The sequence below is a fragment of the Passer domesticus genome, chromosome 3, assembly GCF_036417665.1.
Source record: "Passer domesticus isolate bPasDom1 chromosome 3, bPasDom1.hap1, whole genome shotgun sequence".
Taxonomy (NCBI): Eukaryota; Metazoa; Chordata; class Aves; order Passeriformes; family Passeridae; genus Passer; species Passer domesticus.
Window position 1 is genome coordinate 12957209 of NC_087476.1, and position 15433 is coordinate 12972641.

Genomic DNA, 15433 nt, shown 5'->3' on the forward strand with positions numbered 1-15433 from the left:
TATGAGCGGGCTATATATATAAATAGACTGCTTAGAAATGGATCATTTAATATTCCTCTCATGTTGACTTCAGCATAACTTTTCTCCAAGTTTCTGGTCCTACTCTAAAAGAAATTCATGAATGCTGTGATAAAGCTGCACGTCATTATTCTGTAGGAGCTAATGCATTTGCACAAGCTTTGTGTCACCTTGTCACTGTTGTTTGAAGTCATGGAATCCATTTGAGAAGTTATGCTGTGGAAGCTATGATGATTCCAATGTACCAGGTTGTTTTTAAGCAAAATGTTAAGTTTCACCATTCGTCATCCTTTTTACTTCCTCATCCTTTTTACTTGTGTGTGCTACAAGTGCCTAAACAACTAATCTTGTGCTTCTCAACCAAAATATCTTGGTGAGAAGATTAAGCTCTTGATTAATGAAAAGCCTGTCAGAATATTAATGGTAAAATTATTAAATTCAAATAAAATGCTTAGACATGAGATGCTGTGTTGTGTATAAGCACAAAACAATATTAATCAGTTGCCTTGTGAGCTCTGAATTTGTTAAATCTGCATAATATTTAAATTATGTTTACATCTGTTATAAATCATTATTTTTTATATATCTGAATATGGAAGTGTAATTACTGTTACGTGGCACATCAACCCAAGAGAAATTAAGTTTAAAGGTTTTTTTAGAATGAACTCTTGATAGAAAATATGTATTTTCTAGACATTTTCTTGAGAAATTAATATGTTCAAAATATAATAATGATTTTTTAATAATTTGAACATATGTTCAAATTATAAGAATTATTTTCTTAAAGGCTTCTTAAAAGAAAATTTTTGATTGGCAGAGCATTAGTGTCTTTGCTTTTCCAGTTTTCCCAAGCACTATATCTGGGAAAAGACAGGATCTCTTAGAACATTTGTTTACATTAAGTTGGTAGGTCACACATTGTTATCACAGCTGGTTAGAAATTATTAGAGAGTCATGATCAGTTATGCTCTTGTCCTTTAGCTGCTGCTCCAAAATGTTCCTGTCAGATCTGCAGGTGTTAAGCAGCTGTCTCAATTTCTGCTGTATCTCTCAGGCACTCATCCAAGCCTCTGTTTCAGCAGCTGAGTCAAATGCATTGTGTCTGCTTTGGGCTGGGTTACTTCTTTTTTCCACGATATTATGGTCCTAGTAAGAGCCTGAACATTCAGGCTGTGACTGTTGAATACTGGTGTTGTCATCTTGAGTTGAATCTTTTCCATAGTCTCTCACTTAGGGTCTGGTTTATCATTGCAGGACTGGAATTTTCACTTCAAGTGGTTCATAGCTGTAACAGACATTGAAAAAAAAAATTTAAATCCCCAATATAGAACCCTCCAAGGCACAAAAAACCACGTGTAGATTCTGCATGATTACGTATGTAAAAGAGACTATTTTAAATTCCTGTTTGGCAATGGAAGTACCAAAAAGGGAAAAGGAAGACCTAATGTGTGATGCTCTGTTTTTGAACAGACTCTGTTCTACCTCATTTCATTTCCTTCATAGTCTTGACATAAAATGATTGTTAACATACAAAGTGTATGCAGTGTATGGTTTTTGCAAGTTTTAATCCTTGCACCTTGACGAATTGTCATTAAAGACCAAAACCAATCCTAAAATTCGTGCTGCAATTGTTCTAATTTATTACTGTCTCCTGTGTGGCTTGTCTCACAAACAGTTGGCATTGTTATTTGTCCTCTCATTAAACTATTTGGAATTATATAAGTGTATGTAGGAGCAAAGGTGTATATAAATATTGAACATGTGCTGTATATATTTATATAAATATTTTAGCTGTTCTTTTAGAGTAACTTGATAATTCAGAATTTGTTGGTTGTCTTTTTTTTACACAATTTAGATTCAAGGAGATTTTCAATCTCCTAATTTTTCTACTATATAATAAGTTGCTGTTGCTACTTTGATTTTAATCAGAAGTGCTTACTTTATAAAGGATGTCAGGAATAATTAATAGAAGAAAATAATTTCTCCCAAACACCTTTCAGGACCCCCAAAATATAACTTCTCCCTAAAGATACAATTAAATGATAAAATTAAAGTTGTTTTCTTGAGATGAGATCTCCAGCCTTGTTTAAGAAATAACTTATTTTGTGAGAGATTGAGATAGCAAAAAGTTGTAACCTGTAAATGTTGCTGCTCCACGTACAGAGTAAAATGACTTCTCAGAAAACAGAATTTCTATTTTTGCTGAAAAAAGTGTAATTACTGGTAAGAGTGAAATTACTTTTAAACAAAAGTCAGTAGAGTTTATCTGATAGCAGTAGTGCCATAAGCATTAACACCTGCATACAAGTTGGATCATTAGTTTTCATACTGCTGAAGGAGGCTGATTTAAAGAAAAGTGCTTTGCTCAAATGCAGTTGACAGCTAGGGTGGGATGTTTTTTTTTCTCGTTCTGTTTTATTTTGGTTTATTTTGGTTTATTTTTCTTCCATGAAAAATCAACTGGGCATGTCACAGCATTGAAAATGGTGGCAGAGAGGAATTAGAATTCTGTATGTAACATTTAAAATAAATTAAAAAAATGTGTCTTACTAAGTACTTAAAATGGTTTATTTAAAAAACATGTGAACAAGACATTCTTCCCCCAGGCCACCAGACCTAGAATTTTCAGTTGGTTTTAATTTTTCAGAGCTGTAAAAATTCTGACGGGTTGTACTTGGCATGCGTTCGTTAATTTGGTGAAGCAGGAGCTGAAATTCCCAGTTTAGCCAGTTGATTCATTAGTGGCACATCTGTGAAATGCATATGATGATTTCGGAAAAGATTAAAACAAATGCTGAAGGACTTAAGGTGAACCTGCTACTTCAATGGTCAGCTTGAGGCAGTAATTTACTGTATGTTATACTAAAAGGTACTAAAAATAAGGTTTTCTGCATGAAATTCTACCTTACTGAAGCTGATACATTTTTCCTCTGAGGTTACAGTGGGATGTATTTCTTTTCAGTATAACTTTGGCTCTCATGTTTGAGGTTTTGTAATGAATTAGTTGAATTAGTATTAGTTGTAAACTAATACATCCCATGCCGTTATACAGGTAGAATTTTTCTGTTCCAATATACTTCTGTGTATGGGGAAATTAATAATAGAGTTGTTAGGGATAAACATTTGGCTGTTCAAGTTTGCTGTATGGAGGAAAATACTTGTTTTTTGTTGTGAAAACGGTGTGTTTTCTTCAGCCTGCTAATTATATGTTTATGATTATTATGCATACATTGTAAAGCACGCAATTAACACATTTGGCAGCTGGAATAGCACAGATCAGACAACCTGGATATTCTGGGTATTACTTAAATGCTTTACATAGGAAGAGCTGGTATTGAGAGCCCTGCTTGTGGAACATGTATCTGCTTTTAAGAGTGGAGTTATGTGTGAGTTCATACTAAGTGAATGTATACATGCACATAATATGTGCATGTACTGCAGAAGCAGTTTTTGACTGAGAAAAGGTTGGGGTTCTTGTAGTCTTTTAGGCTGGCTGTTTTTTCAGTATTTTGTGTGCCAGCTGCAAAATTTCAAAGCTTGGTGATACTTTATCAGTTGGTCTAGAGATGTATATTTACATCTCTACCATTTCCCCTATTGGGAATTCGACTTAATTCTACCTCTGTAAGAATACAAGATTGTCTCTAGTATCAGCTTTCTTGAATTATCAAAGATTAACTTCAGTATAGGAAAATAACTCACGTTTGTAGAGAGGTGATTATTTTAGTAGAAACATTCAACATTTATGTAGAACATTGTCATTATAAACTTTGGAATTAAAACCAGTGCTCTCTGTGGAAACAGGGAGTGATAACTGAGTAAGGGACCAAGTGTTCTGCTGATCACACTGCTTACTTCCCAGTGAAACTCCTAAATCACTTTTAGTTTGTCTTTTGTTTGTTTTTGGCAGCTGCTGCCTGAATTAATGGTAATTCAAGTGTGTTATTAATATAGTGTGTCTGAACTCTAATGCATTTGTTTGGCTTTAGGTCACTAACCTAATTAGAGCAGGAGTCTAACCCCTGCATTGTGTGTTGGATATGTCACAGGATGAAACCAGCGTCTCCTCTGGCCAGTCCGCTGATTTGTTGTACTGGACGACATCCAAAACCATGAAGGTGTTGTCCAACACAACTCTGACTACCAAAGCCATGCTGCATGCTGTCAGTGATGGGCAGTGGTGGAAGAGATCCTTAACTTACCTGCGACCATTACATGTAAGGGATTCCTGATGTGTCCCCAGATGTTTACACATTTGTGGTACATTAGTTTAAAAACTCAGCTCCTTTGTAGGACCTGATAGCTGAACTCTTAAATCAATAAACAAACTACAGACATCACAGGACTGTTTGCAAGGAAATCCCAATGAAGGAAGGGGTCTAAAGCTGTTTTCTAGTCTGTTTTCTCCTGTTTTCTTAGCATAGTGTAAGAAGGCCTAATTGAAATTTGGCAGAACTTTAAAACTTTGGGGAACAAAGCACAGTAAAGCCTAGTCTTTAAATACTGTCATCTTGTATTCAAAGCTGTTCCTTTGCAGTTTCTCGTTTCTACTTCCTCTATTTCAGAGACTTTTCTATAGTGTTTGTGCCACTATTTTCTGTGATACTACTTTTGAACATGATTCTCTTTCCTTTTTTAAGAATACTGGACTTCATTCAGAACTGGTTTATGTAAGATGACTCCTTTATTGCTCCCCACTGAATTCAGTGATCTTTTCATTTACAGTTGTTTCCCTTCTGCATAGTGTTTACAGCATTTTTATGAGCTTTTTTACAACTAGGCTCAACTATACTTATTTTTCCCAGGGCCAAGAATTTGGAGATGTATTAAAAAGTGGGTCTGGAGAAAATGCTTCTGTGGAAAAACAAGGCTGTCATCCATTTTATGAGTCTCTAATTGATGATCCATATGTTGCAGAAGTAAGTTACAGTTACAGAAGTCTGCAGTTTGTTGTTGCGATCTTATACTCAAGTGAAAAGACGCAGTTTTTGAATATATGTGTGGCTTAAAGTTCTGTGCCATAGTAGGAAAAAATCTAGAATTATACAAAGGAAAACAAATAGAGGAATGGAGATAAGCAGCTGCCTGTGATGCAAGTGATTCAAATAAAAATGCACGTGTAGAATGCATTTGTCAGTTGTCTTTTTACTTCCAGTCTGAAGTCAGCTATGGAACATACCAGAACAATTCTTTGGAAAGCTTTGCAGAAGTGTTGCTGAGAACAGGGAAACTCACAGAGACAAAGAGTGAAGGAAAAGACCTACTTCCAACTACAGAAGGTATGGACAAATTGAATATATTCATTCTATATATAGTAAATACAGAAGTATCTGTGGGTAGTTTTAAGTGGGGAGAATTGCACAGAACGATTTGAAGTATTGTCTGGGTGTTTTGCATGAATTGTGATCTGGTTCAATGGCTCTTGTTGATAAGAAGTCTTGTTAGAAGTAGCTGCAGAGTTTTCAAGGGAATTGGTGGTTTTAAGAGGAGTTGCTCAGCAAAGAATAGAAAAATGAAAGTTCTCTTTAAATAAGCAGTAAGTGTTATTTGGAGGTTGGCAATGATAAGAATTGTTGAAGGTTTCCTGAATATTACCATGTACAGGTAATGGGAATTTGCAAGCCAGTGTGAGTTATTCCTCTGTATGCCTGCATATTCAGTTGATCACATTCTGTATCACTGTATATCCAGGTTTCAGTATTGAAGGCTCATTGTAGTATTTTATTTGCCAATTAATTCTTGACTACAGCTTGTGGAATCATCAGAACTGTCGTCTTCTGAAATGACTACATGTTATAGGTTATATTTAATAATTTTTAACTGAAAAAATTCAATTAAAAAAAATAACAAAAAACCACCTGTGGTTATCATTCCTTTTGGGTGTCTCCTGCTGGTTTAAGAAATTAACTGTTTAATATTACATGCTGTTAGTGTCTTTTGAAGGAAGATATATGTATTATACTTGGCTTGTGGTAAATTCTGTCATGAAAAATGAGTATATTAAATCACTTGCTAGATGAGAAGTTTCATGACAGGCTTTCTTCATAAGCCACACATTTACTCAAACTGTTTAATGAAAATTTGTCTTACAAGTATATGATTCAATAGTTTGAGATATGTGGTGTTTGTACAGATAACCTGTGCAGTTCTAATATAACAACACTGTGAATCGGAAAAGATTAGCAACAGCTTGTATAAATTGGGTGTGTGCATGTTTTGTTCTTTACATGCTCTCTTAATGCAAAAAAATCCTCTAAAATCAGTACTTAAAATCTCATTTGTTGCATGCTGCAGCCCATAGGCCTTAAGCTTTAATTCCTATGTCTTAAAGCAGAAAGGGGAGGCAAGTATTAAAAAGTATTTATTGCTTCCTTAGGGAAAATGGTTTACTTGGCAAATGTGTGGTAACAGTTACTGCTAGAACTTGAGTAATTGGAACTGATTGTTTACAATTCAGTGGCTGCTTTTGAGATGGAAATTTCAGTGGTGGGGACTTTTGCTTGAAGAGTAAAAGAAATTTTAGATTCTAGCTTCAGTTTTTGAGCATCTATCTCCTTCCTCTTAAGTGTGCAGAATAAAATTTTTGCCATTTAATACTTCTCTTCTACCACTTTTATTCTATAGTCAGTTTCACTTAAGAGTCCCTCCAGCTGTGCTCTGAAACAGAGTTCAGTGTTTTCCTCTGGAAAAATGGGCTGTGTTTATTCTGGACTCATCAGTCCTTTCTTGTATTACATCTTTTGGTACTCAGTAAACTGTTCTTAAGCATAAGTGTAACATAGCTTTCTCTGAATAATTGGATTAATAATTTACTCTTTGTGGTGTGTTTAGCCCTGTGTTAATGATATTGGATCCCGCCTCTTACCCCTTAAAGCTTTGTTTTGTCAATTCTCTTCGAAGTCTTTATGATGAGTTAACACGTTTAGGATTGTGCAAATTGAAAATATATGTATTGATAGCATACTGCTGAAGTTTAAGGAATCACACAGATATGAATCCCACTTGGTATTCTGCATTTTTATCATTTTCAGGCTTCCTGTACGTTTTCAGGAGGATTTTGCCATAGAAAACTCGAATGCTGGTATGAGATGTCAGCTACTGCACTGGTCTAGTAACTGCAAGCATAGCAGGTTTCAGTTGATTTTGCTGATGAGTTTGAATCCCAGCTGTTTGCTTGTAGCTGTCTTCTAGGACAGCTACAGCAGCAGGTTTCAACTCCATCAAAAGAACTGAAGAACCTGGAGGGAGATGCAGTTTAGCAAAGAAGTCTTCATTGTACTTGACACTTTGTCTTAGGAGAGACTGGAGTAAGCATCAGACTTTGTTTACTATAACAGTGCCATGTGCAGTGTGAGAGACTGGTTAAACACTTTCCTCATAGACAGTGTGCGTCTTCATAGAATTGTAGAATGGTTGGAAGGACTCTTAAAAATTGTCTCGTTTCAACCCCTTATTTCACCCATATTTTATTGTGTATTCATCCCTGCCATGGGCAGGGATGGCTTTCGTTAGACCAGGTTACTCAGAGCCCCATCCAGTCTGGCCTTGATAAGACTCTGTAATAAAACTCAAGATATTTTGCTGCTTTTACGGCTCTGGTAGTGTTACAAGCCTTGGACCTTGACTTTTCTTGTCCTTGGTATCTGGATGTAGGTGGAAATTGAGTATTTCCAAGTGAAATGGTAACTCTCCTCTCCCTGAGTCCTGTAAAGCACTCCTTCCTCAGCTGTGGGCTGCTTGTGCACCCAGACTTGGTGTGGCTGAGGCCATGGTGTGCATCTCTGTTTAATTCAGAGTTTTCTTTCCCCATAGGCCTTAGAGACTGATCAGGAGGTTGAAGATGCAATTTGAAATTATGGCTGTATATCCTTCTAACCAGATTTGCCACTAAACTCAGAGTAAACCCAAGACAGATGGTCATACCTATTAATCCTCAGGGGTTTTAGAGCAAATAATACCTTAATGTTTCCCATAATTTTGTAGTCACTTGTAGACATGGCTGTTTAAATGCAGTATATACTTCTAAGTTTATTGAGATTTTATCATGGGCTAAATGAACAATTGAAGACTCAAAGCAGTTTTTGAAATTTTTTTTCAGAGGAAAGTCCATGGAAAGTGAGTTGAAACTTTCTAGGTATGGAGAAATTCCAGTTTTCACAGATAAACATTTTTTTTCAATATTTAGCCTCTCAAACAGGCTGTGGCATAATGACCTGCGCAGGAAACAAATATATTTGTAAAATCAAAATAATTTTGTGTTTCTCTGAGAAAGTTGTGCTTGTGGGACAGCAGGGGGACAGCAGCATTGGCATTTTGTTTGTCACTGCCTGTCCTCCCTGGTTTGCCAGCCCTGTAATGTCTAATCCCTTTGGCAAATTCCAGATTTGGTAGTGGTCTGAAATGACATTAAGTTCCTGTAATTTTGTGAAGATACAAGACAGGACAGAATGGCATCCTGCTAATGTCTGGAGCCTGTGATTTGAACTCAGCCGTGTTAGACTGCAGAGGATTATTGTATGGCTTCACTGGGAGACAGAAAGCTGTATGAAATTATTTTTGCATACATGTATTTGTGTGTATGTAAAGTGGACATCTAAGTATGGATGCCTGAAAATCTATCATGAACACACCAGCATGCAGAAAATTTATTGCATCAGTACAGAGGAATTTTTTTTTTTTTTTCTTAGAAGGTATGACAGTAGAGGCAGTTCTTACATACCTTCTGGCAGTTGGGATGCCATTGTGTCACACCTCATGCAAAAGTGTGAAGAAAACCATATTGTCTTCTGGCCCTCTGTTGGTACCATGTTCTTTGGAAGATCAGTTTTTGCAAGTGTGTCAGTAGACATGTTGGGGATATTAAGTTGAAAGGGAACCCATATTTTATTGTGTATTCAAGAGGTTTTATTAACATTAATTCTCCAAAGAAAGGGAAAAGAGAGCAGAGCTGAAACTCTTCCTTCCTCCTCCCTTTTTTTTTCTATTTAACTAGAGGTGGTTGTAAGGATAGATAAAGTAACTTCTTGTTATCAGAGGAGGAGCCAGCAATTTTAATCAGATTTTAATATTAGATATTTCTAGAGTTTGTACTATCTTTGCTTGGACAGCAAAGAGGTTATTTAGAGTATAGCAGAAACAATCTGTCAGAAGCAAGAAGCTGTCTGAAGCACAGTAAAAGCCATTTGAAGGGCAAAGGATAGGTACTGTTGGACAGGCTTATGTTGCAGCCTTTGTGGTGACTTGTCACATAGAAATTTAGTGCTTGTATCTGGCTGAGGGCTGGCATGTAAATCCACTTCAGGCTGATGGCAAATTAATGATAGTCTTAAAATTGTAATTGGTCATTCAAGCCTTTTATAAGTCATTCTTTGGAACAAAGAATTCACTGCGGGAATGTGTGTAAAGTAATCAGGTTTTTACCAGCATGCCCTGCAGAGGAGTTTATGTAATTTGGGAATTAACAAACAGGTTTTTGACACTTTCTAGAAATAAACAAAGAGCTAAGTTGCTGGAAGATAGCTTCTTCCTATTGAAATAATATTGCTATAAATAACATTAGTAATAATGTAATCTATAATAATGGAAACAACCCTTCTGCCCAAGTTTGGTATCTATAATGTAGGAAAAGCAGGTGATTTTTGTGTCAGTTTTTCCAGAAGTATGTGTGTTTATAATCAGAATGCTTATCCTTTGGTGAATTTATTACAATTGCTATAGTACTGATACTTTTTTTCAGTATGTAGCAGAACCTTGCTGTGGTGTTTCTTATGATACTTGTGTTTTTTGGTTTTATTTTTAATTGAGGCAGAAGTTTTTAATATGATATGTTGTGTTTAGTGATAAGGGAATTAGAGCTCAGGCTTGAAGAGAAGACATTTTGTACCATTCCTCTCCTTGGCATCTTCGAACCCTTACAACATTTCATTACTTCCTTGATTTTACAAGCAAAATATTTACTTCTTGGAAATCAGTACAGGTGGCTTTGTTTAGTATGTGTTGCTGCATAATCTCATTCTTCTTTGGTTAATGCATCAAATACTTTGCCTGGAAGTTAAGGTAAAGCTGTGCTGCAGTTTAATTATGTATTATCTCTTTTGGATTGTGCTGATAAGTGTTTAATTAAGTATGTCTGGAGTGCTTCAAGCTAGTGTCTAATAAAATATAGTTGCCCTGAAAACATTTTGTTTGCTAGCTCTCAAGGCCAGGTGGGTCAGTAATCCAGATTTTGTGTCTGCTCCCTCTCTGTTGCAGTTCTGCTACAGCTGGCAAGCGATGCTTTACCAAAGGACGCGGCCTTGTCTCTTGCCTATCTGCTTGCACTGCCACAGGTATGATGATAGGGACTTTGTTTGTATGTTTTTGCTAGGAAAGACTATTCATAGCAGAATTCCGTTAGCAAATTTCATTTCCTTAAGGTTTTAAAATCTTAAGTATTCAATTTCATTTTAATACACATTTTTACAGATTGGGCTGTTGCATATAAAGCAAAGTGAACAAATGCCATTGGACTGTCCACTGAGCATGGCACTGGTGAAAAGATACATTTTCTTACTTAAAACAGAAGTTGGGCCACCTGACTGACAATTCTAATGTAACTCAGAAATGTGGATAATAACCGTGTGTTACAGAAGCAGCAGTAGTGTAGTTACAGAAACATTTTGGTTTAGGTGTTTGTGCAAGGGGGAAAAAAACCACCAGAAAAACATAGGGCTATTTCTAAATGACAGCAAGTAGATTTTTTGAAAGTTTGTACACTTAATGTTGTGTAATGCTTGCTAATTCTTTCATGTAAATGAATTCTCTATTTCTTCTAGGTGGTAGATGCCAACAAATGCTTTGAAAAACAATTACATTCTGCGTTATCTCTCCAGCTGGCAAGCTATTACTATAGCCTGCAGATCTATGCTCGTTTGGCACCATGTTTCAAGGACAAATGCCACCCTCTCTACAGGGTGAGTACTCTTTTCTTTTTAAAGCCACATTCATTAATGTTCATCATAAAAGCTATTCTAAAAAGCCAGTACATGAGTTAAGCCTGTTAAGGAGCTGATCTGACTTACTCTGTGAGCAGCCTTTTGTGTTACGCATAATTATTCTTCTACAATGTTGTAAACAAAAAAGTACTTCACAATTTGTGGAGGAGTTTTTGAAGCACAATATCCAGTGTCATTTTTAGGTAACACCACTATCAGTCTTCAAAGTAGCTTATAAGCACTGAGCAGTAATGAGTATAGCTTATACTGTTACCTTGCAATACTGTGTGCAAGGCAATGTAGTACTTCCCCAGAAAAGTGAAATCCATTTCATCAAGAACAGTGCTTTTCAGAAAGTTTCTGTAGCCTCCCCTAGAGTGTGTTGGATTGTATTTCACTTTACATATGGTGTTTCAAAAATTCATCCTCATTCATTGAAGAATTTTTTTTATTTCCTTTGACAAGTTTCTGTTTTTGGAATGGCACTACTTTGCCAGTTCTCCATTGCCAGTGATTAAAGCAGTTTCACAGTGAAGTCTGTACTAAATGGAAGAGGTAACATACAAAAGTTTAATAAGGCACTGAGTGCCATTCTTACTGAGGTACCTGTATAAACCCCCTTGTTTGATCCAAGAGTCTTTCTGAATTTACACCAGTTCTTTCCTCCTGTGAAGAAGCTTTCTGGACTGTTTGGGTTTCAGTCTGTCTCTCAACTGTAGCTGAAAGAGCAGTTCTGGTCACAAGTTGTCTGAAAAGGAAGTAATCACCACTGTGGCATGAGAGAATTCGTTTTTTCTGTGTTAAGAATGACTCCTGATTTACTGCAGAAAGCCTGTTTTGATATTCGCCCAATTCTGCAATTAGGAAGCCTTTCATATTCCTGCTGAGATGTTCATTTTACTCTCTTCTGGTTAGATGCTAAAGGAAAACGTAGCCCACAACAGTGGGGCTTGAAAAATGTGAAGAATTAATTCATGTTTGTTAAAATGATTTCTTTGAGCCTGTAAATCTTCCTGCTGCAAGATAACTGATGAAAAAAAGTTTGTGGTTTTTTGTGGTTTTTTTTTTTTTTTACTTTAGCTTTTTTAAAAAGTCCTATTTTACAGGAAGATCTAAGAAGCCTTTGGAAAGTGCAAGTTACAAGAATGAGGACAGAGATGTTAGATTAAACTATTTGTACTCCCATTGCCACTTAATAAGCAAAGTCTTATCAATGGCACCATGCAATTTATCTCTTAACTGTGATGTGATCTTTGGCTAATCTTTTGTAAAATACTGTATGTGACTGTGATAAATTCTAGATTCTAAGCTCTATGCTAGAAATAGTAGGTTCTATGTTTAAGCTACTCTTAAACAACAGTTTTTGAAAATAATTGTATAAGAAGATTTAGTGAGGAGCACACCAAAAAGCCAGGAAAAAACCCCATAAAAACTGGCCTGAATGCCAGTAAAAAAACAACATAGGCAAATACTAATTTATAATTCATTGTTACTAATTCCAAGAGTATTCAGTGAGGGAATGTCACAGAGGTAGAAAACAAGAAATAGAAACAGATACTTTTGACCAAAATAAACATACTTTTTTTTTTTTTTTTCAAAAACCCAAACCAAGAATGCTAAATACCAGACTTAAATGCCCAATTTATGCTTAATTTTTATGCAAAACATATATTTGCTTAAATGTACATCTTAGATGCTGGTAATAAAGAATGGATCCACCTGCAAGTTGGTTCATCAATGCCATTCTAGTTTCTGTCCATGGGAGTAGATCTAGCCATCAGTTTTGGGGTGTTTTTTTGTGTTTCCTAAGAGTTCTGTGGGAGGTGAAGAAAATGGTATTAAATTTCTATGAACATGTTACATTCAGCTGGAGATATCATTCCTCAGTAGATTGTCTTCTGACTCATGGCACTGGTGGCTTGCATCACCTTTATCTTGTGGCTGTTTGTGAAAGCAGAAGTGCATCCCTCGGTCCTGTACCTCAAAGCTGTACATTATTCTTAGAAGGTATCTGAGTGCATTTTTGTGGGTCAGGGTATACAGCCAATCCTTGTTTCCCCCCATTCTCACTCTTTAGATGGCCAGTAAATCTGGCACTTCAGCCACAGGCTCAGAAGGTGAAACCTCAAGGTCATAGAGCATTTATTTCTGCCTACTGGCATTTGACTCACAGATGCTGTGGTTTTTCTAGTCCGGTGAATTGAGTATACTGTTGGAAAACTATCTGAATTTAAAGGAAACTGTATGGAAGCATGGAAAAGTCTACACATCCTCTGTTTTCTCATTTTAAAATGACATTGTTTGAAAAGAGTTCATGAGTACCTCTGACATAACAGGAGGAATGTTGGTAGAATGGAAATTACGGAGCATAATGTTACAAGGATAATGGGAAATGGGAGGAGAGCTCCTTTTCCGTTGGCTAGGACTGACTTTCGGTGCTTGCCAGTTAGTTAAGAAAGATATTTTGAAGCAGTGATTTGGTTTGTTGCATGAAGGCTTGTTTCTTCTTTTGTTTCAGTTGTGATGTGAAATACTGACAGCTAATATCTATGCATCAAACCACAGTCATAAATTGTCAGAAATTCTCACTATTACTTTCTGTACTGTTGATGCCCAAAAGGAAATCATCTTGATAATTTCAGTTTCTGGTAAAGTTATTCTTTTTGCTTCTAGGACAAACAAAGGGATTTGGCTGTAAAGTATTACTTTAATTATGTGCCCAAGACAATTTCAAATTTTAGTTGTTATGATAACATAAACATAACAGTCCCAGTTTAAGGCATCTGAGATATATTACTTTCTTGTCCTGAGGAATGTATTAAAAGAGTTCTGCAGCCTAAGAAAACTGCAGACAAAGATCAGAAGAATAGAGCAAAATTTGCAGGAATGGACTGTGTGTGGAATGTACTGGTGTGAGAAGACTAATTACCCTTTGAGGACCTATATTTATTTTTGGTTTAAGTCTGTAAGAGGATGAGATTGACTTTTCATTGCAGCCCCTGTAGTGCTGTGCTTTTGCATTTGTGTCTAGAAGTTTTGGTAACATGCCTGTTTCAGCTGCTGCTGAACCTTGCTTGCACAGCATCCAGGTTGTTGTCCCGCTGCCACTCTGATTCACCTCTCACTAATTCCCAGTCTTGATGAACAAGAAGAAGAGCTGTACAGCTGACCAAGAAATGTGCTGGGTAATTCTTCTTATTAGCAGCTTATTTCCTCATTGGTCCTATCTTGATGATCTGGTAATTGACCAGAATAAATTGTTTACTCCAGAAGGGAGTGAAAATGCTTAATTATCCTCAGGTTAATTAATATGTTATGATCCTGTCCTCATGCTAATACTCTGTTGCTAAGGTGTTTCTGTTGTTTTGAAGAGGATTATTTTACTGACCTCAGCTGAGGGGGCAAGCTTTTTCTTGGAGCATCAAACAATAGGTACAACAAACACTGCTGAGTTGCACAGGGGAACAGGAATTTGCACATAGTAGCAGATGAGGAGATTTGCTGTGTAGGAGCACGAGTGGGTAGGACGGTCAGGACAGACGGAGACAAAAGATCTCTGAAGCCAGGTCTTGGAACTTGTGGTTTATTGCAGAGGGCGTGGGTGCAGGGGCCCTGCTTGGAGCTGCCAGCCACAGCTCGGAGCAAGCCCCAAAGAGAGAGAGAGCAAGAGGAGAAGAGATGACAAAAGAGGACAAAGTTCCTGTTACAATACAATAAATTTTCTTCCATGCTGAATATTCTAATTCTCAATAACCAATCTAGTAGAAGATACGAATCTTACAGCATTCACATACAGCCTATAAGAATCATTACATTATCATAGTGTGTTACATTTTAAACCTTAAAAACTACTCTTTGGACCCCTTCTGCCAGGCTGTCTGCTCTGAGCCTTGAAATGTCTGTAAGCAGAGGGTATTGTCTAATCAAAAGAGGATTACCTTCACCTGGCCATAACATTGTTTTCCAGTTGTTCAGTAACTAAGGCTTGGTATCTCAAAGCTTGCTTTCATTTCAATTTCGCTTTTAGTTTCCATATTCTCAAAATACTTTGCCAGGCAATCATATTTATAAGGCTTTCCTGTTTCATCTTCCCCGACATTGCTGTTAGCAGAAAATTCTTAGTTTTTTATTTTCTTCCTTTATATGTTACTTTTCATTCAAGAAGGTGAGTTTGATTCCTGTCCTTTTATGCATTGCAACTGACACTATGTTGAACTGGTAAGCTCAGAGATTCTCCTTAGTGATGCTTGGTGAAGAAGCTGGTAGTTCAGTCCCACAGAGTTAAATAGCCTGATATGTATTTAGCCACTATATGACAGGGTACATTTATGCAGTGAACTTGTGCTCTGTGTATTTAATCTGCTTCCCTTTTCTGTTGCTTGCTCCTTTAGAAAGCCTCTATCAACATCTCTAAGAGGCAAAATTCAGTCAAAAGAGGAGTG

At 36.6% G+C, this 15433-nt stretch overlaps 1 protein-coding gene across 2 annotated transcripts in view; it reads left to right on the top strand.

The window, feature by feature from the left end:
- Window positions 1-15433, top strand: part of NBAS (NBAS subunit of NRZ tethering complex) — a 160080-nt gene that overhangs the window by 71731 nt on the left and 72916 nt on the right. For both annotated transcript variants that reach the window (XM_064411911.1, XM_064411912.1), the window contains exons 36-40: window positions 4068-4235; window positions 4824-4937; window positions 5174-5297; window positions 10270-10346; window positions 10833-10970. In XM_064411911.1, coding sequence (XP_064267981.1) covers window positions 4068-4235; window positions 4824-4937; window positions 5174-5297; window positions 10270-10346; window positions 10833-10970 — 621 coding nt within the window. The remainder of the gene's footprint in view (window positions 1-4067; window positions 4236-4823; window positions 4938-5173; window positions 5298-10269; window positions 10347-10832; window positions 10971-15433) is intronic.